The sequence below is a fragment of the Lithobates pipiens genome, unplaced genomic scaffold, assembly GCF_037356315.1.
Source record: "Lithobates pipiens isolate NorthernLeopardFrog02 unplaced genomic scaffold, aLitPip1_a1.2 Scaffold_8, whole genome shotgun sequence".
NCBI classification, from domain to species: Eukaryota; Metazoa; Chordata; class Amphibia; order Anura; family Ranidae; genus Lithobates; species Lithobates pipiens.
The window spans coordinates 545711674-545735932 of NW_027507903.1; the positions used below are offsets into that span (position 1 = coordinate 545711674).

General features: G+C 48.3%; 1 protein-coding gene across 1 annotated transcript in view; it reads right to left on the bottom strand.

Moving 5' to 3' along the window:
* Window positions 1–9188: 9188 nt before the first annotated feature.
* The window catches only part of LOC143960839 (olfactory receptor 2D2-like), a 32631-nt gene continuing 17560 nt past the window's right edge, over window positions 9189–24259 (bottom strand). The window contains exon 2 of the mRNA XM_077469780.1: window positions 9189–10914. Coding sequence (XP_077325906.1) covers window positions 9968–10906 — 939 coding nt within the window. The 5' untranslated portion in view covers window positions 10907–10914 and the 3' untranslated portion in view covers window positions 9189–9967. The remainder of the gene's footprint in view (window positions 10915–24259) is intronic.

The following is a 24259-nucleotide window of genomic DNA, read 5'->3' on the forward strand; positions in this document are numbered from 1 at the left end:
CCATCTTTTTTCATCTCACTTGCTGTTGTCTCCTTCCATTTGCAAGTAGGAGATGTTTGTAAGTTGGATGTTTGAAAGTAGGGGCCTGCCCTATATGCTCTGCAGAAATGGCGGAACAAGGTGTTGGTTTTGCCACAACATTGTAAGCCCTCAAAGTGACTCTTGGTGGGCGCTGGAGCGCCCTGCTGTGAACGATTATATCAAGAATTGTAATTACATGCCATTGTTGAACAGTGGTAGAAAAATTGACCTTTGGTGGTTATGGTGCTGGTGCCACAACACTATAAGTCCTCACCGTTACTCTGGGTGGGCACAGGAAGGGGCCCTCCTGTGAAATATTATATCAAGAATTGTAATTACATGTCCCTGTTAAACAGGGGCAGAAAAATGTGGCCTTAGGCACTGCTGCTGGTGCCACCACACTGCAACCTCTTCCATATACTCTAGTTTTATTGCAGGAATTAGCCCTGCTGCAAAGCATTGCATCAAAAATTGTACTTAAACGCCCCTGTTAAACAGGGGCAGAAAAATTGGGCCTTAGGCACTGCTGCTGGTGCCACCACACTGCAACCTCTGCCATATACTCTAGTTTTATTGCAGGAATTAGCCCTGCTGCAAAGCATTGCATCAAAAATTGTACTTAAACGCCCCTGTTAAACAGGGGCAGAAAAATTGGGCCTTAGGCACTGGTGCTGGTGCCACCACACTGCAACCTCTGCCATATACTCTAGTTTGATTGCAGGAATTAGCCCTGCTGCAAAGCATTGCATCAAAAATTGTACTTAAACGCCCCTGTTAAACAGGGGCAGAAAAATTGGGCCTTAGGCACTGGTGCTGGTGCCACCACACTGCAACCTCTGCCATATACTCTAGTTTTATTGCAGGAATTAGCCCTGCTGCAAAGCAGTTCATCAAAAATTGTACTTAAACGCCCCTGTTAAACAGGGGCAGAAAAATTGGGCCTTAGGCACTGGTGCTGGTGCCACCACACTGCAACCTCTGCCATATACTCTAGTTTGATTGCAGGAATTAGCCCTGCTGCAAAGCATTGCATCAAAAATTGTACTTAAACGCCCCTGTTAAACAGGGGCAGAAAAATTGGGCTGATGGCATCAACCAGAACCAGAAATGTTCTTCCAACAGGAAGAGGATAGACAATCAACATAACAGGACAGTCACTCAGCATCAGCATAGGCAGTCTTGAAGGGATGTGGTATTTCAAAAAAAATTATTCGGTTACATCAGCTTCAGGTGCTTGGTAGCTGTGGGTGATCCAAGACTGATTCATCTTGATGAAGGTCAGTCGATCAACTGATTCGGTGGACAGGCGCACCCTGTGATCGGTAACAAAGCCACCAGCAGCACTGAAGGTGCGTTCCGAAAGAACGATGGATGCAGGACAGGCCAGTAGCTCAATTGCATACTGTGCAAGCTCTGGCCAGTGATCCATCCTCAAGACCCAGTAAGCCAGAGGATTTTCGGTGGGAAAGGTGTCCAAGTCTGACCTTGCCCCTAGGTATTCCTGCACCATGTAAATCAGATGCTGGCGATGGGTGCTGGAACCGATCATACCTTGGGGCTGCGGACTAAAAAATTGTCTGAAAGCATCAGTCAGACGGCTACCTTCTCCACCGCTCCTTCTGACCGATGCCTCAGCAACACGTTGTCCAGGACCAGGAGTTTGTAACCTCCCAGTCTCTGGGAACGCGTTGCACAGACCTTTCTGCAAGGCCTCCCGGAGATGTCTCATCCTCTGCTCCCTCTGCGATGGCAAGATAAGGTCGGCAACCTTACCCTTGTACCGTGGATCAAGGAGAGTGGCCAGCCAGTAATGGTCCCTCTCCTTGATCCAAAGATCCGAAGAATACGAGGATCCTTCCGCAGGCTTTGCAGGATCAGGCCATGCAGCGTAGGTTAGCTGAGGCATTCGGTCCTGAGTCCTCTGGGTAACTAAGGACAACATGATCTGCAGCTACCTCCTCCCAGCCACGTACAAGTCCATGTGTTTCTTGGGACTGTAAATCATCCCTACAAGACTGCTGCTGCTGCTGCTGATGCTGATGCTGATGCTGAGTGCCAGCCTCCACCTCCATGCTGACACAATCATCCTCCTCCTCCTCTTCCTCCTCCTCATCCTCTTCCTGTGTGATGGGTGGCACAGCAGGAACACTGTCTGGATAAAGGGGGCCTTGAGAGGCAAGGAAGTCCTCCTCTTCCTGCCTCTGTTCTGCCTCAAGTGCCCTGTCCATTATTCCATGCAGTGTATGCTCCAAGAGGTGGACAAGAGGTACAGTGTCACTGATGCATGCACTGTCACTGCTCACCATCCTTGTGGCCTCCTCAAACGGTGACAGGACAGTGCATGCATCCCTGATCATGCCCCACTGGCGTGGTGAGAAAAAAACCAAGCTCCCCTGACCCTGTCCTGGTGCCGTAGTCGCACAGGTACTCATTGATGGCCCTCTGCTGCGTGTGCAGCCGCTGCAGCATGGCCAATGTTGAGTTCCATCTGGTGGGCATGTCACATATAAGGCGGTTCTTGGGCAGGTTCAACTCCTTTTGGAGCTCAGCCAGCCGAGCACAGGCATTAAATGATCGGCGGAAATGCACATAGACTTTCCTGGCCTGCTTCAGGACATCCTGTAAGCCGGGGTACCTGCCCAAGAACCGCTGCACCACCAGGTTAAGGACGTGAGCTACACAGGGCACATGGGTCAGTTGTCCCTGTCGGAGGGCGGAGAGGAGGTTGGTGCCATTGTCGCAAACCACCATTCCTGGCTTAAGCTGGCGTGGCGTCAACCACCTCTCGGCCTGCCCCTGCAGAGCTGACAAAACATCCGCCCCAGTGTGGCTCCTGTCCCCCAAACAAACCAGCGCAAGCACGGCATGGCATCGTTTTGCCTGCGTACTTGCGTAGCCCCTGGAACGCCTACGGAGCACCGCTGGTTCTGAGGACAGAGCACTGGAAGAGGCCATGGAAGAAGAAGAAGAGGAGGGGGTGGAGGAGAGAGGTGTGTCACAACCAATAGTAGCATTTTGGAGGCGTGGTGGCGGAACAACCTCCAACACTACTGCACCTTGTCCTGCATCCCTCCCAGCTGCCAGAAGAGTGACCCAATGGGCCGTGAAAGACAGGTAACGTCCCTGTCCATGCCTGCTGGACCATGAGTCAGCGGTAATATGCACCTTACCGCTGACCACCCTGTCCAATGAGGCAAGGACATTGCCTTCCACATGCCGGTAGAGAGCCGGAATCGCCTTCCGTGAGAAAAAGTGGCGTTTGGGGACCTGCCACTGAGGAACCGCACATTGTACAAACTCACGGAAGGGGGCCGAGTCTACCAACTGAAAAGGCAGCAGTTGAAGTGCTAGCAATTTAGCCAAGCTAGCATTCAACTGGGCATGTGGATGGCTGGGAGTGAACTTCTTTCGCCGGTCCAGCAGCTGGGGCAGGGACATTTGCCTGCTATAATCGGACGTGGGTGTACCGCTAGCAGAGTTCCCGGAAGCACTTGGCTGTGACACACCTAATTCTACACCTTCATTCCTCTCAGAGCAGGTTTCAGAGAGGACTGAAGGTCTAGTGGGGTTGGAGATGCCAGCTGATGAGGAGCAAGGAGAGGTCCGCTTTGTTCTTTGGTGTGGGTCTTTGAGGTACGCTTGCCAACGAGCTGCATGGCAGGTCAACATATGTCTGGTCAAGCATGTGGTGCCCAAGCGGCTGATGTTTTGGCCACGTGAGATACTCTTGAGACATATGTTGCAAATAGCAGCAGTGCGATCTGATGCACTCGTCTCAAAAAAGGCCCACACCAAAGAACTTTTAGAATAACGATTCAGTCGGTGTGCTGCCCCTAAGCTGGCCCCCGGAGGGCATCCTGCCTCGTTGGACATGTGCCTCCTCCTCCTCCCTCCTTCCAGGCACCCACATGGAGTCAGTGCCCTCATCATCCCCTCCCTCTTCATCGCTGTAGCAAACCTGGCAGTATGCTGCAGCTTGTGGAACATGACTGCCAGATTGCTGTCCTTCTTGAGCATCCCCTCTCTCTGCGCTCACGCTACTGCCTTCCTCTAGCTGAGTGTCATCATCAGAGCCCACAAAACACTGGGCATCCTCCTGGAGCATGTACCCAACACTGTGCTCAAAGAGTTCAGGAGACTCCTCAGGAGGACGTGGTGGGTCTATGGAAGGAGTCACTGATGATGACATTGAGAGGAGGGAAGACGATGCGTTGGCAGCTGCTTTGCTACTACCCTGAGACTGGGTGAGAGAGGATGAGGAGGATGAAGAGGGCTTGGTCATCCACTCTACCAAGTCGTTGGCATGTTGCGGTTCAACATGTCCAGCTGCCGAAAAGAAGGACAAGCATGTCCCATGGCCACGTGCTGATGACAATGCACCGCGTCCACGACCAGCACTGTTGTCTCTAGACACAGAGCCTGCTTGCCCTCTTTTATCGGCTCGCGCCTGTCTGCCTCTCCTTGCTGGCCTTCCAGACATGGTAATGGCCTGAAGGGAGTTGGGTAAAACAGCAGTTGGGTAGTGTATATTGTGCTGGAGGCACACAACACCCACTAACTCCTGCAGATGCCTTTATTATAGAACACCAGAGATAAAGGGGTATATACAGATGTATACTGTGCTGTGCTGGAGGCACACACAACTTCCAATAACTCCTGCAGATGGCAAGTGGGCTCAAATAGAGAACAGCTATGTAGGTGGATATAGCGGTATGTACTGGGTACAGAGCATGCAGATAGCACGCACTATCTCCTAACACTACTGACTGCAAGCTCTATTATAAAAGATAGATCACTACTACTAGCTATATAGGTGAGGTGAATATAGCGGTGTATACTGCGGTCAGGGCACGCAGATAATAACCAGAGAACACCAGAGATAAAGGGGTATATACAGATGTATACTGTGCTGTGCTGGAGGCACACACAACTTCCAATAACTCCTGCAGATGGCAAGTGGGCTCAAATAGAGAACAGCTATGTAGGTGGATATAGCGGTATGTACTGGGTACAGAGCACGCAGACAGCACGCACTATCTCCTAACACTACTGGGTACAGAGCACGCAGACAGCACGCACTATCTCCTAACACTACTGACTGCAAGCTCTATTATAAAAGATAGATCACTACTACTAGCTATATAGGTGAGGTGAATATAGCGGTGTATATTGCGGTCAGGGCACGCAGACAATAACCAGTGAACACCAGAGATAAAGGGGTATATACAGATGTATACTGTGCTGTGCTGGAGGCACACACAACTTCCAATAACTCCTGCAGATGGCAAGTGGGCTCAAATAGAGAACAGCTATGTAGGTGGATATAGCGGTATGTACTGGGTACAGAGCACGCAAACAGCACGCACTATCTCCTAACACTACTGACTGCAAGCTCTATTATTAAAGATAGATCACTAGCTATATAGGTGAGGTGAATATAGCGGTGTATACTGCGGTCAGGGTACGCAGACAATAACCACTACACAACAGCAAGATAGAAAATCGGCCGAAAACGATCGGTGTGTACTGTGTTGAAGGTACACAGAACACCCACTGCTTCAGACGCCAACACACTACACGAGGCCGCCACGATGGCGGCCTTATATAGTGTGGGGCGTGCACTACACAGCCTGAGCTATGATTGGCCACAGGCATCCTGCCTGTGGCCAATCATGGCTCTCCTCGCTGCTGGCGCTGCGATTGGCCAAGCATGCGGGGTCACAGTGCATGCTTGGCCAATAATGAGCCAGCAATGCACTGCGCCATCGCAGTGCATTGTGGGCCGTGAGCGCCACACGAATTTGACGCGAACGGACCAAAATGTTCGGACTTCGCCGAACGGACGAACAGCCAATGTTCGAGTCGAACGTACGTTCGACTCGAACACGAAGCTCATCCCTATTGGGCACCACATGCTTGACCAGACATATGATGACCTCCCAGCAGTCCATTGGTAACAGCACTTTAAAGACCACATCCATGAAAAAAGGACTTCTCCTACTCCTCATCTGGTTTCTCCAACCTCACTATACATTCAGTCCTCTCAAAAACCTGCACTGAGAGGAATGAAGGGATAGCAATAGGTGTCTCAAGTACTTGCAGCCAATCTGCTATCAGTACACCTCCATCTGTTTTTAGCAGGCAAATTTCCTAAGTTGCTAAACCGTAAAAAGAAATTCAGTTTCAGCCATCCACATGCTCATTGTCTGAATTCTAGCTTGGCCAAATTGCTAGCACTGCAATTGCTGCCTTTTCAGCTGGCAGACTATTTCCCCTTTTGTGAATTTGTGTAATGTGCTGTGCCTCAGTGGTAGGTCCCAAAATGCCTTTTTAATGAAGGTCATTCCAGTTCTCTACCGGCCTGTGGAAGGCAATGTTTTGGCCTTGTTGGACAGGGAGGTCAGCAGTAAGGTGCATATTATCCCTGACTCATGGTCTAGCACACATGGGCAGGGACGTTACCTTTCCTTCACGGCACACTGGGTAACTCTGCTGGCAGCTGGGTAGGATGCAGGACAGGGTTCAGTATTGTTGGAGCTTGTTCCGTAACCACACCCCAAAATGCTAGTGGTGATTCTGCCACAGCTCCCTCCTCCACCCCCTCCTCTTCTTCTTCCTCTATGGCCTCTTCTGCAGATTTGTGCTCTGAACCAGCCATGCTCCGTAAGAGTTCAAGGGCCTACGCAAGCACTCAGGCAAAAAGATGCCATGCGGTGCTTGAGTTGGTCTGCTTAGGGGACAGGAGCCACACTGGGGCAGAGATTCTGCCAGCTCTGCATGGGCAGGCTCAGAGGTGGTTGACGCCATGCCAGCTTCAGCCAGGAATAGTTGTATGCGACAATGGCACCAACCTTCTCTCTGCTCTCAGACAGGGACACTTGACCTATATCCCATGTTTGGCACATGTCCTGAATTTGGTGTTGCAGCAGCCCGAATTTTCTGCCCCTGTTTAACCGGGGCATGTAATTACATTTTTTTAAATAATAGTTAAGCAGGGCCCGTTCCTGTGCCCAAAAAGAGTATCTGTGAGGGGTTACAGTGTTGTGGCACCACCACCCAAGGCCCAATTTTTCTGCCCCTTTTTAACAGGGGCATGTAATTAAAATGTTTGATGTGATATTTCACAGCAGGGCCCGTTCCTGCTCCCAACAAGAGTATCTGTGAGGGGTTCTGTGAGGGGTTACATTGTTGTGGCACCACCACCACTACCCAAGGCCCAGTTTTTCTGCCCCTGTTTAACAGGGGCATGTAATTACATTTTTTTTATATATTTCACAGCAGGGCCTGTTCCTGCATCCACCAAGAGTAACTGTGAGGGTTTACAGTGTTGTGGCACCCCCACCACCAAAGGCCCAATTTTTCTGCCCCTGTTTAACAGGGACCTGTAATTACAATTCTAGATCCAATATTTCACAGCAGGGCCTGTTCTTGTGCCCACCAAGAGTAACTGTGAGGACTTACAGTTTTGTGGCACCACCACCACCAAAGGCCAAATTTTTCTGCCCCTGTTTAACAAGGGCATGTAATTAAAATTGTTGATATAGTATTTCACAGCAGGGCCTGTTCCTGCGCTCACCAAGAGTAACTGTGAGGGCTTACAGTGCTCTGGTACCACCAAAGCCTAAGGCCCAATTTTCTGCAGAGTATATACAGTGGTGTGAAAAAGTGTTTGCCCCCTTCCTCATTTCCTGTTCCTTTGCATGTTTGTCACACTTAAGTGTTTCGGAACATCAAACCAATTTAAACAATAGTCAAGGACAACACAAGTAAACACAAAATGCAATTTGTAAATGAAGGTGTTTATTATTAAAGGTGAAAAAAAATCCAAACCATCATGGCCCTGTGTGAAAAAGTGATTGCCCCCTAAACCTAATAACTGGTTGGGCCACCCTTAGCAGCAACAACTGCAACCAAGCATTTGCGATAACGTGCAATGAGGCTTTTACAGCGTCCTGGAGGAATTTTGGCCCACTCATCTTTGCAGAATTGTCCTAATTCAGTTACATTAGAGGGTTTTCGAGCATGAACGGCCTTTTTAAGGTCATACCACAACATCTCAATAGGATTCAGGTCAGGACTTTGGCTAGGCCACTCCAAAGTCTTCATTTTGTTTTTCTTCAGCCATTCGGTGGTGGACTTGCTGGTGTGTTTAGGATCATTGTCCTGCTGCAGAACCCAAGTTCGTTTCAGCTTGAGTACACGAACAGATGGTCGGACATTCTCCTTCAGGATCTCTTGGTAGACAGCAGAATTCATAGTTCCTTTTATCACGGCAAGTCTTCCAGGTCCTGAAGCAGCAAAACAGCCCCAGACCATCACACTACCACCACCATATTTTACTGTTGGTATAATGTTCTTTTTATGAAATGCAGTGTTCCTTCTACGCCAGATATACTTGGACACACACCTTCCAAAGAGTTCCACTTTTGTCTCATCGGTCCACAGAATGTTGTCCCAAAAGTCTTGGGGATCATCAAGATGTGTTGTGGAGAAATTGAGACGAGCTTTGATGTTCTTTTTGCTCAGCAGTGGTTTTCTCCTTGGAACTCTGTCATGCAGGCCATTTTTGCCCAGTCTTTTCCTGATGGTGGAGGCATGAACGCTGACCTTAACTGAGGCAAGTGAGGCCTGCAGTTCCTTGGACGTTGTTGTGGGGTCTTTTGTGACCTCTTGGATGAGTCGTCGCTGCGCTCTTGGGGTAATTTTGGGCGGCCGGCCACTCCTGGGAAGGTTCACCACTGTTCCATGTCTTCGCCATTTGTGGATAATGGCTCTCACTGTGGTTCGCTGGATTCCCAAAGCTTTGGAAATGGCTTTATAACCCTTTCCAGACTGATAGATCTCAATTACTTTCTTTCTCAATTGTTCCTGAATTTCTTTGGGTCTCGGCATGATGTGTAGCTTTTAAGGATCTTCTGGTGGACCTTACTGTGTTAAGCAGCTCCTATTTAAGTGATGCCTTGATTGTGAACAGGTGTGGCAATAATCAGGCCTGGGTGTGGCTAGAGAAATTGAACTCAGATGTGGACAACCACAGTTATAGTATGTTTTAACAAGGGGGGGCAATCACTTTTTCACACAGGGCCATGATGGTTTGGATTTTTTTTCACCTTTAATAATAAACACCTTCATTTACAAATTGCATTTTGTGTTTACTTGTGTTGTCCTTGACTATTGTTTAAATTGGTTTGATGTTCCGAAACACTTAAGTGTGACAAACATGCAAAGGAACAGGAAATGAGGAAGGGGGCAAACACTTTTTCACACCACTGTAGTGCAGGCCGTATAGTATATATACTTCTGTTCAGAGTATATAGTGCCTGGAGGCCCCCCACACCATTTATTTTTTTACATTTGGGTGCAGGATTCCCCTTTATATCCATACCAGACACAAAGACCCCGGCACTGGGCTGTGGGGGGGCATGCCATTTTTCTCAACGATCTATACCCGACAATACATTACAGTTGCAAGCAGTTTTAAATTACTTTTTTTCCTTTAGAAATTTCATTTTGTTGTGGTATTGTTCTAAACAAGGGAAAACTGCACCACTTTACAGGCATACTATAGACACCCCCCATACACAATATTTAAAGGAATATTTCACTTTTATTGTTTCACTTTTAAGCATTATTAAAATCACTGCTCCCGAAAAAATTGACGTTTTTAGAACTTTTTTTTGCATTGATACATGTCCCCAGGTCCCCAAACACTTTTTATGGCAATAACTTGCATATAAGACTTTAAAATGAGCACTTTTGATTTTTTATATTCGTGTCCCATAGACTTTATTGGTGTTTGCGTGATTGAACAATCTTTTTGCATGTTCGCATGTTTGTATGTTCTGCTGCGAACCGAACGGGGCAGTGTTCGGCTCATCCCTATTCAGAAGCATTCATTTACAATACCCACCTGACGTCTTGTCCGATAATCTCGCAACTCCCAAATTTAGGCCGCAGGCATAGTCCTAATACCACTCACAGTTCTCTGTATGACCCTTGTGATATCTTTATTCCGCAAACTATACACTATTGGGTTCAGCATGGGCACTAAAGTTACAAACATGACTGCGAAAAACTTGTCTTGCTGCAGTGAATATTGCATGTACAAGCACATAGCTGAGCCATAGTATACTACAACTATAATGATATGGGAGGTACAACTGGAGAATGTTTTTTTCCTTCCAACAGAAGATTTAATTTTAAGGATGGTGGAAATAATGCGGGCATAAGAAGTCAAAATCAAAAGCATTGGAACTGCCCCAATGAACATGCCATCTACAAGAATAAAACCTCTCAAGAAATGTGTGTCACTGGAAGAGACAGTGAGCAGGGCTTTCAGGTCACAGAAGAAATTGTCAACTTCTTTAATTCCTGTGAATTTTAAGTTATGTACAAAGCAGGTAAGAATGAGCGCATTGACAGTGGCCATAAACCAGGCAGGAAATGCTAGGAGCACACAAACCCTACTGTTCATAATGAGTGCATAATGTAGAGGGAAGCATATGGCTACATAGCGGTCAATGGCCATTGTGGTCAACAAGAAGGACTCTGTGTCAGCAAAGAACAAAAAAAAATACAGCTGGGCCATGCAGGCATTGTAAGACATAAAATGATCACCTGTGTTGGTGATATACAGCAGTTTGGGAAGAGTTGTAGAGACATACAAATTGTCCAATACTGAAAGATTACATAGGAAGAAGTACATGGATGTGTGCAGCTGGGGCACAAGACATACTAAGGTAAGTATTAAAATGTTTCCAACTAAAATAATTAAATATACCAACAAAATCACTGCTAACAACAGAAATCGTCCATTTTCAGAGGTGGAAAATGCCAGGATGTGGAAACCGGTGTTAGAGGTGCTATTTGTTAACTGCCCATTCATCCTGTAATCTGAAAAGCATTTTTTGGTTAGACAACACTTTATGGAAAAATATAATGAATGTTTCTGCAGAAATCACTCAGCAGCCTATAATCTTTTTTAACCAGTTTAGCCCTGGAAGATTTTACCCCCTTCCTGACCAGAGCACTTTTTGCGATACGGTACTGCGTTGCTTTAACTGACAATTGCATGGCCGTGCGACGTTACACCAAAGGAAAATTGTTTTCCCCACAAATAGAACTTTCTCTTGGTGTTATTTGATCACCTCTGCGGTTTTTATTTTTTGCGCTATAAACAACAAAAAAGCGCCAATTGTGGAAAAAAAGCAATATTTTTTTACTTTTGCTTTAATAAATATACCCAAAAAATATATAAAACTATAGAAAAAATAAATAGTTTCCTCAGTTTAGGCCGATATATATTCTTCTACATATTTTTTGGTAAACAACAAACAAAACAATACGCATATATTGATTAGTTTGCGCAAAATAGTGGACAGATATATGGCAATTTTTTTTGACACTTTTTATGGCATTGGCGGACAGGGAGTCCACAGGACCAGCGGGCAAGGTCACACTGTACGGGGTGGGGGCGCGTGCCCACTAGCCCCACCAATAAAGGGGACGTACAGGCATGCCCATTTGCCAACCGCTGCCATTGTGCCAACGTATATCGGGGTGCAGCGGTCGGCAAGTGGTTAAACAGCAAATTATAGTCACTCCTCTCATATGTATTTTTCAAATAGGCAAGCAAGCAAACGGATGTACTAGAAATGTTTGGATTTGTTGCAGGAAATAAAACAAAGTCCTGGTTCTGTGTGTCCCAGACAATAAACTAACCATTGCACATCATGCAGTTTTACATGACTTGAAATCCTTTCCAATACCCTTTCTTTGATTAGAGACGTTTCCCTCAGGCCCTCAGCTGCTGTGAACATGCTCGGTGCAGGTACTTCTCCGGGTCAACATTTGATGTTTGAAGATTCTCCTTTAGAAAATTATCCTCTAAGAATGCTGTCAGTAACAAGGGTCCCCCCCACACCAAGAAAAATGTTATGTGACAATATAGTGGCGCCATGCCTACACTGTGAGTGTGGTCAGATTGCATCAACAGTGGTAGGAGCATAAAGGGTCATACGCTTTAATGACTGTGCAAGTATGCAGCAGACAGTACAAACCTCAGTACACTCATTTTAATAAAATAAAACTGTATTATTGCATATCCTTTACTACACACAGCTAACCTTAAAGTGATATTAAAGTCCTGTTTTTTTCAGTTTTTTTTTTTTCTTAAATAATAGGCTTGTTAAACTTACCTGCTCTGTTTAGTGGCTTTGCACAGAGCAGCTTGGATCCTACTCTTATTGGGTCCCTCACTGGCATTCCTGCCCCCCCCCTCTTTCTGGGTGCTCCCACAGCAAGCAGATTGCTATGGGGGTACTCAAGCAGGCACGCTCCTAGGCTTTGGCTCTGTGTGTCCATTCACACATGTAGCCATGGCTCGACTCTGTTCCTTTCCCACTTCTGATTGGCTCACTGGCTGTGATTGACAGCAGTGTGAGCCAATGGCTCCTGGTGCAACCAAAAGTCAATCAGAAGTGTGAGCCCCTAGACAGCCAAGGCTCTTGTGGACACCGCTGGATCAGGAAGAGGACTCAGGTAAGAATTAGGTGGGGCTGAGGGGGCTGCTGCACATAGAAGGTTTTTTACCTTTATGCATAGAATGCATGAAGAATAAAAATCTTGTGCATTTACTACTAGGGTTGAGCGAACCTGAACTGTAAAGTTCGGGTTAATACCGGACTTATGCATTTTTGGGACCTGAACCCGAACAATTGACTGTATGTTCGGGTTCGGGTCCCGTGTTCGGCAACTTAATGGCACATTTTAAAAAGCCCTGCAGCAGCCAATTAACATTTGTTTAACTGGTGTGCCCTTAGAAGCAATCACAGCCATGCCTACTAATGGCATGGCTGTGATTGGCCAGTGCATCATGTGACCCGGCCTCTATTTAAGCTAGAGGCACACAGCACAGCATGTCACTCTGCTTTAGACAGTGTAGGGAAAGGTTCCTGGCTGCTGCTGCTGTGAGGGAGAGAATTACATGATAGGAGTCCTGATTCTGAAATCTATTCTAATTAGTCAGCGATCTACATTGATTTAGTTGTGTTTTACACTGCACTGAGAGAAAAGATAGACAGTGTAGGGCAAGGTTCCTGTTGCTGCTTTGAGGGAGAGAGAACTATCTAGGAGTCAGATTCAGAAATCTATTCTAATAACTCAGCGATCTACATAGATTTACCTGGTTGCGTTGCAGTGCACAGTCTTTTTACACTGCCATGAGCCCAGTGCCAGAGAAAATATAACTTTTATCTGCAAGCTCAGTGCACCAGCACTGCATATGTTACTGTGAGATACACCCTGTACATACTGTGGGTGTATTCTGCTCTTCCAAAAACACCCATTTAGGGAATATATATATATATATATATATATATATATATATATATATATATATATATATATATATATATATATTTTGCAGTGTTTTCTGCATATGTGGAGGTGTGAGTTACACAATTTATATATTTTTCTTCTATTGTGCTATTCAAATAAAAAAAAATTAGGGCTAAAACTTTTTTTTTAATAGCATTTTCGGCATTTCTGTAGCTCTGAGATACATCGTTTACATACTCTGGGTGTATTCTGCTATGGCAAAAACACCCATTTAGTGCAAAAAAACCTTTGCTGTGTTTTCTGCATATGTGGAGGTGTGAGTTACACAATTTATATATTTTTCTTCTATTGTGCTATTCAAATAAAAAAAAGGGATAAAACATTTTTTTGAATAGCATTTTCTGCATTTCTGTGGCTCTGAGATACCCCATTTACATATTCTGGGTGTATTCTGCTGTTGCAAAAACACCCATTAGTGCGAAAAAAAAAACTTTGCAGTGTTTTCTGCATATGTGGAGGCATGAGTTATACAATTTATATATTTTTCTTCTATTGTGCTATTCAAATAAAAAAAATTTAGGGCAAAAACATTTTTTTTGAATAGCATTTTAGGCATTTCTGTGGCTCTGAGATACCCCGTTTACATTCTCTGGGTGTATTCTGCTATTGCAAAAACACCCATTTAGTGCCAAAAAAAAAACTTTGCAGTGTTTTCTGCATATGTGGAGGCATGAGTTACACAATGTATATATTTTTCTTCTATTGTGCTATTCAAATAAAATACATTTAGGGCAAAAACTTTTTTTTGAATAGCATTTTCGGCATTTCTGTAGCTCTAAGATACACCGTTTACATACTCTGGGTGTATTTTGCTATTGCAAAAACACCATTTAGGGCAAGATCCTAAATTTGGAAAATATGAGGAGAACGTCAAAGAAGGGACGTGGCTCCGATCGTGGTGCTGCTGTTGGAGCTCCTGTTGCAGGAAGAGGGCGTGGTTGATCTGTGCCAGCTACACGCACAAGTGAAACACCTTCCTCAGGTACGAGTAGGCGACTGAGCCTGCAGCGGTATTTGGTCGGGCCTAATGCGGATGTACGAGTGTTGAGGCCAGGACAAGTACGGGTGATAGTAGATTGGGTTGCTGACAGTGCCTCCGCTTCCTTGACATTGTCTCCCACCCAGTCTCCTGATGTAAGATCAGAGTTGGCACCTATAGCCGATGTCTTTCACATCACCCCCTTGCAAATCAGCCAAGCAGTCTGAGCCCCAAATCATGCAGCAGTCTCTTCTACTTTTTGGTGACTCTGTTAGCAGGGTTTCCCAGGGCCATTCACCTAGCCCTGACACAGAAGTGGAAGAGATTGTGTGCACCGATGCCCAACCACTTCTGTTTCATTATGAGTACATGGGAGGACCATCGCAGCACATCTCGGATGATGACGAAACACAGGTGCCAACTGCTGCTGCTTTCGCAATTGTGCAGACCGACAAGGAGGGCAGGGGTGAAATCTGGGTGGAAGATGATGTGGAGGATGATGAGGTCCTGGACCCCACACGGAATCAACATCATGCAGGTGACCAGTGTAGTTCGGAGGAAGAGGCGGTGGTTGCACAGAGCCACCAGCACAGCAGAAGAGGGAGCAGGGTGCAAAAGCGGAGCATCCATCCTCTAAACAGTAGGCCTGCTACTGCCCAAAACAGCAAGGGACCGAGCAGACCAAAGTCAGGTCCAAGGAGTTCCCTAGCGTGGCAGTTCTTCAGACAATGTGCTGATGACAAGACACGAGTGGTTTGCACGCTGTGCAATCAGAGCCTGAAGCGAGGCATAAACGTTCTCAACATGAGCACAACCTGCATGACCAGGCATCTAAGTGCAAAGCATGAGTTGCAGTAGAGTAGACACCTCAAAAACCAAGAAAGGTCTCTGGCTCTTCCTGCTTCCTCTTCTGCTGCAGTCTCTGCCTTTTCATCCACCTCTGTATTGACAGTGGCACCTGTCAACCCGTAAACAGAGGATCTGCCAGCAACACTACCACTTGGGTCACCAACCATCTCCACAATGTCCCATGGAAGCGTTCAGCTCTCTATCTCCCAAACACTGGAGCAGAAGTACCCCCATAGCTACTCGCGATCCTTGGCCCTGAATGCCAGCATTTCAAAATTCCTCGCCTTTGAAATGCTGTCATTCCGTCTGGTGGAGACGCAGAGTTTTAAAAACCTGATGGCATTGGCTGTCCCACAGTACGTCGTGCCCAGCCGCCACTACTTTTCCAGGTGAGCCATCCCTTCCCTGCACAACCAAGTTGGGGACAAAATCAGGTGTGCACTGCGCAACGCAATCTGTGGAAAGGTCCACCTAACTACGGATGCGTGGACCAGTAAGCACGGTCAGGGACATTATATCTCTCTAACAGCACACTGGGTAAATGCAGTGGTGGCTGGGCCTGAGGCGAAAAGCAGTTTGGCGCATGTCCTTCCACCACCGAGGATTGCAGGGTGCTTCAGTTTGCCTCCTGTTGCTAACTCCTCCTACTCCGCTTCCTCATCCTCTACCGCCTCCTCATCCAGTCAGCGTAACACCTTCACCACCAACTTTAGCACAGCCAGGGGTAAACGACATCAGGCAGTTTTAAAAACGTTCCTGTTTGCGGGAAAAAACCCACACTGCCCAGGAGTTGTGGAGGGACATGGAACAACAGACCGATGAGTGGTTGGTGGCCCGGCCTGGTGGTGTGTGATAATGGGCGAAATCTCATAGCATCTCTGGACCTAGCCGGTTTGACGCACATCCCTTGCCTGGTGCATGTGCTGAACTTGGTGGTCCAGAGGTTCCTTAAAAATTACCCCGATATGCCAGAGCTACTGCAGAAAGTGCGGGCTGTCTGTGTGCACTTTCGGCGTTCTCACCCTGCTGCTGCTCACCTGTCATTGCTGCAGCGTAACTTTGGCCTTCCCGCTCACTGCCTCATATCTGATGTGCCCACAAGGTGGAACTCCACCTTGCACATGCTGGCCAGACTGTGCGAGCAACAGCAGGCGATAGTGGAGTTCCAGCTGCAGCACGCACGCATGAGTTGCTCTGGAGAACAGCACCGTTTCACCACCAATAACTGGGCCTCCATGCGAGACCTGTGTGCCTTGTTGCGCTGTTTCGAGTACTCAACCAACATGGGCAGTGACGATGACACTGTTCTCAGCGTTACTATTCCAGTTCTATGCCTCCTTGAAAAAACACTTTGGGCGATGATGGAAGAGGATATGGCACAGGAGGAGGAGGAGGAGGAGGAGGAGGAGGAAGAGGGATCATTTCCATGGCTTTCAGGGCAGTCATTCACAAGTGGCTATGAGGGTGGGTTCCTGCACCAACAAACGGCAGGTACAAAATTGTCCGGCAGCAAGGGCACAATTCTGGAGGATGACGAGGTGGAGGATGAGGAGGAGGAGGTGGAGGAGGAGGAACCATGTTCACAGCAGTTTGGCACCCAGACCAGCTCATGGCCATCACTGATGCGTGGCTGGGGGGATACAGAGGACACAGACGATACACCTCCCACAGAGGACAGCTTTTCGTTGCCTCTGGGCAGCCTGGCACACATGAGCGATTACATGCTGCAGTGTCTCCGCAATGACCGCCGAGTTGACCATATTCTAACTGGTGCTGATTACTGGGTGGCCACCCTGCTGGATCCCCGTTACAAGGAAAATGTACCGCCCTTAATTCCCTCACTTGAGCGTGATTGTAAGATGCGCGAGTACAAGCGCACTCTGGTAAACGCGCTGCTGGTGGCATTCCCATCTGACAGCGGGGGTACGGTGGAAGCACAAGGCGAAGGCATTGGAGGAGGTCGCCAACACAGCCGGGGCACTGCCAGCACCTCAGTTAGCATGGGCGAAATGTGGAAAAGCTTTGTCAGCACGCCACAACAACCAGCACCACCAGCTGAGATGGAAAGTCTTAGCAGGAGGCAGCATTTCACCAACATGGTGGAGCAGTATGTGTGCACACGCTTTCATGTACTGAATGATGGGTCTGCCCCCTTCAACTTCTGGGTCTCCAAATTGGGCACATGGCCTGAGCTTGCCCTTTATGCCTTGGAGGTGCTGGCCTGCCCTGCAGCCAGTGTATTATCTGAACATGTATTTAGCAGTGCAGGGGACGTTATCACAGACAAGCACAGCCGCCTGTCCAGAGCCAATGTGGACAAGCTCACGTTCATTAAAATTAACCAGGCATGGATCCCACAGGACTTTTCCGTACCATGTGCAGAATAGACATGTATACCGGTGTTCTAACAAAAACTGTCTGGCCATCGGATAGTGTCCGGCCCAAGGACAAGGAGATTCCAAAAATCTCGGAAGATGAACGGCACCTGCGCAGTGAGTGCAGGTTCAAGCCCCACCAGCCAAGTGGACATACAGTAGCATATAGTAACAGGGACCCTCACGGGCTCGCTACACTTCGGGCACGGCCTTGCTTCGCTCGGCTTGAACCTGGACTCACCACGCCACGCCATTCATCTTCGGAGATTTTAGAAATTCCCTTGTCCTATATACTGAGCAAGCGCAGTACAGGGCGGCCACTATCCGACGGGGGATAGAATTCGACACATCACCGGCCTTACCAAGCCATTGTTGTATTTTTGAACCAATGTTGGCTACCTCGTCCTCCTCCACCGCCGCTTCCACCTACACCGCCACATCCACCGCCACCTCAACCTCCTACTCCATATGGACCTCGTCCTCCTAGGTCAAGATTATATTTTTTATTTTTTTTTATTTTTTTATTTCAAAGTATTTTATTTTCACATTAGCTTATCCATTAAATTGAATATTTTTTTCCAGAAAGGGCGTATTCTCGGGCATTCTCACAATATGTGTGGCATCGTTTCTGAGGTTCTTAATCACTTCCTGTACCACCTCTTCTGAGAAGGGGGCCTCCAGCATATATATATATATATTTATTTTATGTTATTTTAAGTTATTTCCCTATCCACATTCTATTTGTTTGCAGAGCACTTGCCATGCTCTTAACAACATTTTGTTGCCATTTGCAGCCCTCTAGCCCTTTCCATTACTTTTTTAGAGCCATTTTAGTCCTCAAAAGTTCGGGTCCCCATTGACTTCAATGGGGTTCCTGTTCAAGTTCGGGTAAGTTCGGGTCCAGAACTCGAACTTTTTTCCGAAGTTTGGCCGAACTCGTCGAACCTGAACATCCAGGTGTCGGCTCAACTCTATTTACTACCACTTTAACAAAGAATGTGCTGAACTTAGAATGCAGTAGTCAGGAGTAGGGATGAGCTTCGTGTTCGAGTCGAACATATGTTCGACTCGAACATCGGCTGTTCGCCCCGTTCGGCCAAACTTCGGAAAAAAGTTCGAGTTCTGGACCCGAACTTACCCGAACTTGAACAGGAACCCCATTGAACCCCATTGACCCCGCATGCTTGGCCAATCACAGCGCCGGCAGCGAGGAGAGCCATGATTGGCCACAGGCAGGATGCCTGTGGCCAATCATAGCTCAGGCTGTGTAGTACACGCCCCACACTATATAAGGCCGCCAGCGCGGCAGCCTTGTGTAGTGTGTTGGCGTCTGAAGCAGTTAGTGGGTGTTCTGTATACCTTCAACACAGTATACACCGATCGTTATCGGCCGATTTTTCGTTCTTGCTCTTCTGTAGTGGTTGTTGTCTGCGTGCCCTGACCGCAGTATACACCGCTATATTCACCTATATAGCTAGAGATATATCTATCTTTTATAATAGAGCTTGCAGTCAGTGTTAGGAGCTTGTGCGTGCTGTCTGCGTGCTCTGAACCCAGTATACACCGCTATATCCACCTATATAGCAAACTATCTTGCTCGTTTTAAATAGAGCTTGCAGTCAGCGGTAGGAGCTTGTGCATGCTGTCTGCGTGCTCTGAACCCAGTATACACTGCTATATCCACCTATTTAGCAAACAATCTTGCTCGTTTTAAATAGAGCTTGCAGTCAGCGGTAGGAGCTTGTGCGTGCTGTCTGCATGCTCTGAACCCAGTATACACCGCTATATCCACCTATATAGCAAACTATCTTGCTCGTTTTAAATAGAGCTTGCAGTCAGCGGTAGGAGCTTGTGCATGCTGTCTGCGTGCTCTGAACCCAGTATACACCGCTATATCCACCTATATAGCAAACTATCTTGCTCGTTTTAAATAGAGCTTGCAGTCAGTGGTAGGAGCTTGTGTGTGCTGGCTGCGTGCTCTGATCTCTGAGGACTTCCAGAGTGGTGGAGGAAGAGAGGGAGCTGATGACTTCAGTAAGCCCAGGCCAGGTGCCTGTTTCTCAGCCTAATGAAGGACGTGGAGCCCCTAAGCTCCTGGAGCTCGTCAAGGAGGAGAGGTTGTTTTTGGAGAACCAGCTGGATCTTGCAGATTGGTCTCTGAGACAGCCAGGAGAGGATGCGGAGAAATCTGCAGACAGAAGGAAGAAAGCTAAAAGCTTAATTGTGAAGGCTTCCCGCAGCTACTGCGAGAAAATGAAGGTCCTGGCGGAGCTAAGGAACCGGAGAGACAGATCGGGTGTTGTAAAGAGACAGGAGTTCAAGACGGTGATAGACGGGTTGAAGAAGCAGTGCAACTTGATGGGTGAGCTGTTATCCAACCTGATTGACAGTGCTTCTAGTGAGAAAGAATTCCTATCTAATGTGGAGAAGGCGGTGAGAGTAGCGTGTGACGAGGGGTCCCAGGCAGGGAGACGCCGCAGACAGCATCTAGCCCCAAGCACAACGCAAGAGGAGGAAATGGCGGGTCCCTCTGAGGAGGCCACCCGTGAAGAGACAGAAAGAGTAGTGGAAGGAAAGATGGACGGTGAGAAACCAGTGAAAAAGACTGTGGGTGTGGGAAAGCCATTGACCTGCAAAGAGACAGTCCCAGTGCGTAAAGGTGCAGAGAAACCTGGAAAAGTGGAAAGTGTCCCTAAAGACAAAACGGGTAATCAGCCTGTGTGTGAGGCTGTGATCCCGGGTGGCGTTGTAGGTCCCAGTGAAGCAGAAGGAAAGCAGCAAAGGAACAAGAAAGACTCTAAAAAGGTGAAGACACCAGTGGTGCAGTTAACAAGACTGAAAGACAAACAAGAAATGGACTTACCTTGTATGCAGTCCCCAGTGATCCCGGGCGGTAGTTGTAAGCAGGGCATGCCGTCAGCAGAGCTGTCAGCTGCCGCTGCTGCAAGCCGACCTCAGGGAGAGGGGAAGGGGGTTGGTGGTTGTAATGGTGGTGTAAAGAGCCGGGCCAGCTTGGCCGCCGCTGTGGGGAAGGTTACAGTGATGGCCGGCGGCAAGGCTCCTGGTGGTGCGGTAATGGCGGCTGCTGATAGCAAAACGCCGTCTTTTCGCGGGCAAAAAGGCGGGTCTGTTGGGCGTGAGCCTAATGTAAAGACAATGGGGGAGGGTGACGCGCTTCCGGTAGGCGGATCGGCCTCTTGCGGGGTTGATTCAGGGCCGGAAGTGATGTCAGCGGGAGCGGAAGTTGGCCGTGGAAAGCATTTCCGGCCGGTGGTTAACACAGCTTCCGGTCCAGCGCTTCACGCAAATGTTGTTGACAGTTCTAATAATATGGATATGTCTGATAGTTTGGAACTTGGTCAGGGGATTGCATGGGGAGATTGCCCAATGGGGGAACTGGATGAGGGTAATCCAGCACTGGACTATATTAGAGGTCTAGAAGGATCCCAAAGTGAAGGAGGACAAGTTCCAGTAGACTCCTGCGGGGCTCATATGGAAGTAGAGTGGAAGGAGGTCTGGAACGCGCTTCTTTGTAGTTCAGAGGATGAGACCCCTTTAGGAAATCATCCGAGTGTAGAAGGGGTGGAGGGTAATGCTTCTCGTGCTGGGGAGATAGGGGTGTCACCGTCTGCTCCCCCCTCTGTACCTGTGACAGGAGCCCCTCCCCCTGAGCCTATTTTGAGGGGTTCACCAGAGATAAGGTTACTAACGGCCTTAAGGGAGAAACGGTCTTATGCTAAAGTAGCAGGAGCAAATGTGGCTCTGGACCACATCTATCACCAGTTTGGGGCCGGGAATTTCCGGGTTCCCCCGGCTGATCAGTCCTCAGGGGCCAATTCTTGGTCAAGAGGGACTGGTGGTCCGGAGCATAAGAGGAGAAATGTGGTACAGTTGCGTTGGGAGGGAGGTGGTCAGTGCCCCACTAGAGGCCAGGTGGTAGATATGGTCCTGTCCTTAGGTATTAAGGTAGAGGAACTTTATGCGGTGATTCACCCGTCTGGTTCCCCTGATTTTGATATCAGCTTCATGAACGCGGTCATCATGGAGCTGTTTATCACAGCCTTTGGCATGATTAGGGGAACCGATCCCTGGAAGGGGTTTCGGGTGATCCCTCTAAGTAGGCAGGAGGATATTAAAACTCTTACAATATTGGTAAGAAATGAGAGTTTGCCCCCAGAGGACATTGCGACTTGGTTGGGGAGATACGGCCAGTTGCAGTGTCCTCTAAACAAGTGTCGTGATGAGAAGGGGGTCTGGACTGGAGCATGGAACACTAGGATCAAGCTAAAAAGAGCTGGCAGCACAGTTGCGCATTTCCCGGGCAGTGCTTTTCTGGGAAGGGACAGGATCCTAGTGTTCTATCCAGGACAGCCCCGTCGGTGTTTTAGGTGTGGGTGCCCGACCCATTTGAGTGCTGACTGCACAGTGGTCCGGTGCATTAAGTGCAACAGGTTCGGGCACTCGGGGGAGGCATGTGATCAGATCTGCTGCAACCTCTGTGGCCAGATGGGACATCCATTTAGTAGATGCCCTAAGGCCTACAGAGGGGAAACAGCAGATGGGAATAAACCAAACAGTAGTAAGGCTCCGCCTCCTGCTGGGCGGGGTCCTGGGAATAAAAAACAAAGTGCTGACCCTGAGGCTGGGGTGAGACGTGGGAAAACCCAGCCTCAGCAAGAAGGTAATATACCTCAGAAGGTTAAAGAGGTCAGGTCTGTGCCTGGGGAGGCTGCTCAAGCACCTGCAAATGAGGTGGAGGAAGAAGGGGTGGTTGGGCTTCCCCCTTCGGAGGGGGTGGTTCAGGTTCCAGCCCCCCAGTCTTCTGGTCCTGTTGCCCTCCCTCGGAGGCGGCGACCAGGTGGACGCCCAGTTAGGGTCTCCTCATCTGACTCTTCGGCAGGGGACAGTCAGACAGGGGAGGAGGAGATGGAGGTTTCGATGAAGGGTGCCCAAAAGCGCCCCAAGGAACAGTCTGATGAAGAGGGGGAGGTTAACTGGGTAACAGTTAAAAAGAAGAGTGGGAAGAAGAAGAAAAAAAAAGGCCCCACCCTTTGAGGTGGAATCAAGGCCCCAGTCAGGGTCTAGTAACAAAGGGGATGCTGCGCTTATACTCTTCTCTTCGGGAGAAGAGTATAGTGATGAGGATATGTAAAATTTTATTTCCTTGTATAGCCTAGTATTTTTGTAAGTTTGTATTATGTTCAAGTGGATGTAAACTAATGTTTGGTTTTCTTATGTAAAGTATTGTATATTTCGGTAGCAGTTTTGGATTAAAAAAATATCCACCTATATAGCAAACTATCTTGCTCGTTTTAAATAGAGCTTGCAGTCAGCGGTAGGAGCTTGTGCGTTGTCACGTACCTAGTAGTTGAGCCTGGAATGCAGGGAGCGGCCCCTCGTATCCCCTGGCTAATGAACCCCTGGAGATGGAGACAGGTATTCAAAAGTTCAGGGGGCACAAGTGCCTGGCAGATAGGACCGGTCCGGATAAGCAGCTGGGCACCGACAGCGAGTAGGTAGAGCTGATGGTACTTGACTGTAGCAGGCAGGCACAAGTGAGGAGACTGGCAGGCAGGAGCACGTCAGGAAGTACAGGAACCCCAACAGGTAAGCAGGAACAGCAGGGTCAGGTGCAGGCCGGGTCAGCAGGAATCGATCAGCAAGGTACAAGAGGATGAGGCAGAGACGTGGTCAGACAAGCAGAGGTCGTAGGCAGGCAGCAACGGATCAGAGTCAAAGAACAAGCCGGGTATCAGGAATCAAGGTAACAGGTACAGGAAGCAAAGTCACGGACACGCTGTAGACTGGACAGCATGGATGGAAGGGAGCAAGTGCCCTAAGAAGACCTTAGGGCGCCAAACGGTCGTACGACGGGTCAGCGCGCCCCCGCGAGTAGACGTGCGCCCGTTCGTGACCCACGTGCGTGTGCGCGCTTGTTCATGTTGACGCGAGTGCGTTCGTTAGCTTTAGCGCGCGTCAAGGGGAAACGACGGGTTCTCCACGACAGGTTCCTACAGGTAAGTCTCCTGTGTACGGCCGAAACGCCCGAGTGATCGTGACATTGCCCCCCCCCAAGGGGCAGCCTCCGGATGCCCAACTGAGCCAACTTATTCGGGTGGGAATTCTTGAAGGCACGGATGAGTCTCTTGGCATGAATGTTAGCTTCTGGCTCCCAGGAGTTCTCCTCGGGTCCGTACCCCTTCCATTTGACTAAGAATTGGACCTGGTTCTTTCTCTTTCTACAGTCCAGAATGGCCTCGATTTCAAACTCAATCTCCCCATTGACCAACACAGGTTCCGGGGGACTGGAGATCCTGTCAGCGAAGGGGTCCGCGACTGCGGGTTTGAGAAGCGATACATGGAACACTGGATGAATTCGTAAGGATTCAGGAAGTTTTAGTTCAAACGCCACGTCATTTAATTTTCTCTTGATCGGGAAGGGACCCACGAATTTCGGGCCCAACTTCTTGGAGGGACAGGACAGTCTAAGATTCAAGGTGGACAACCAGACCCGATCCCCAACCTTAAGATCCAGCTCCCCTCTTCTCCTTCTGTCGAAGACTTCCTTGTTACGCTCCTGTGACCTGGCCAGGGTTTCTTGTAAGAGCTTGTTATTTTCTTCAAAGAAGTTAAGTCT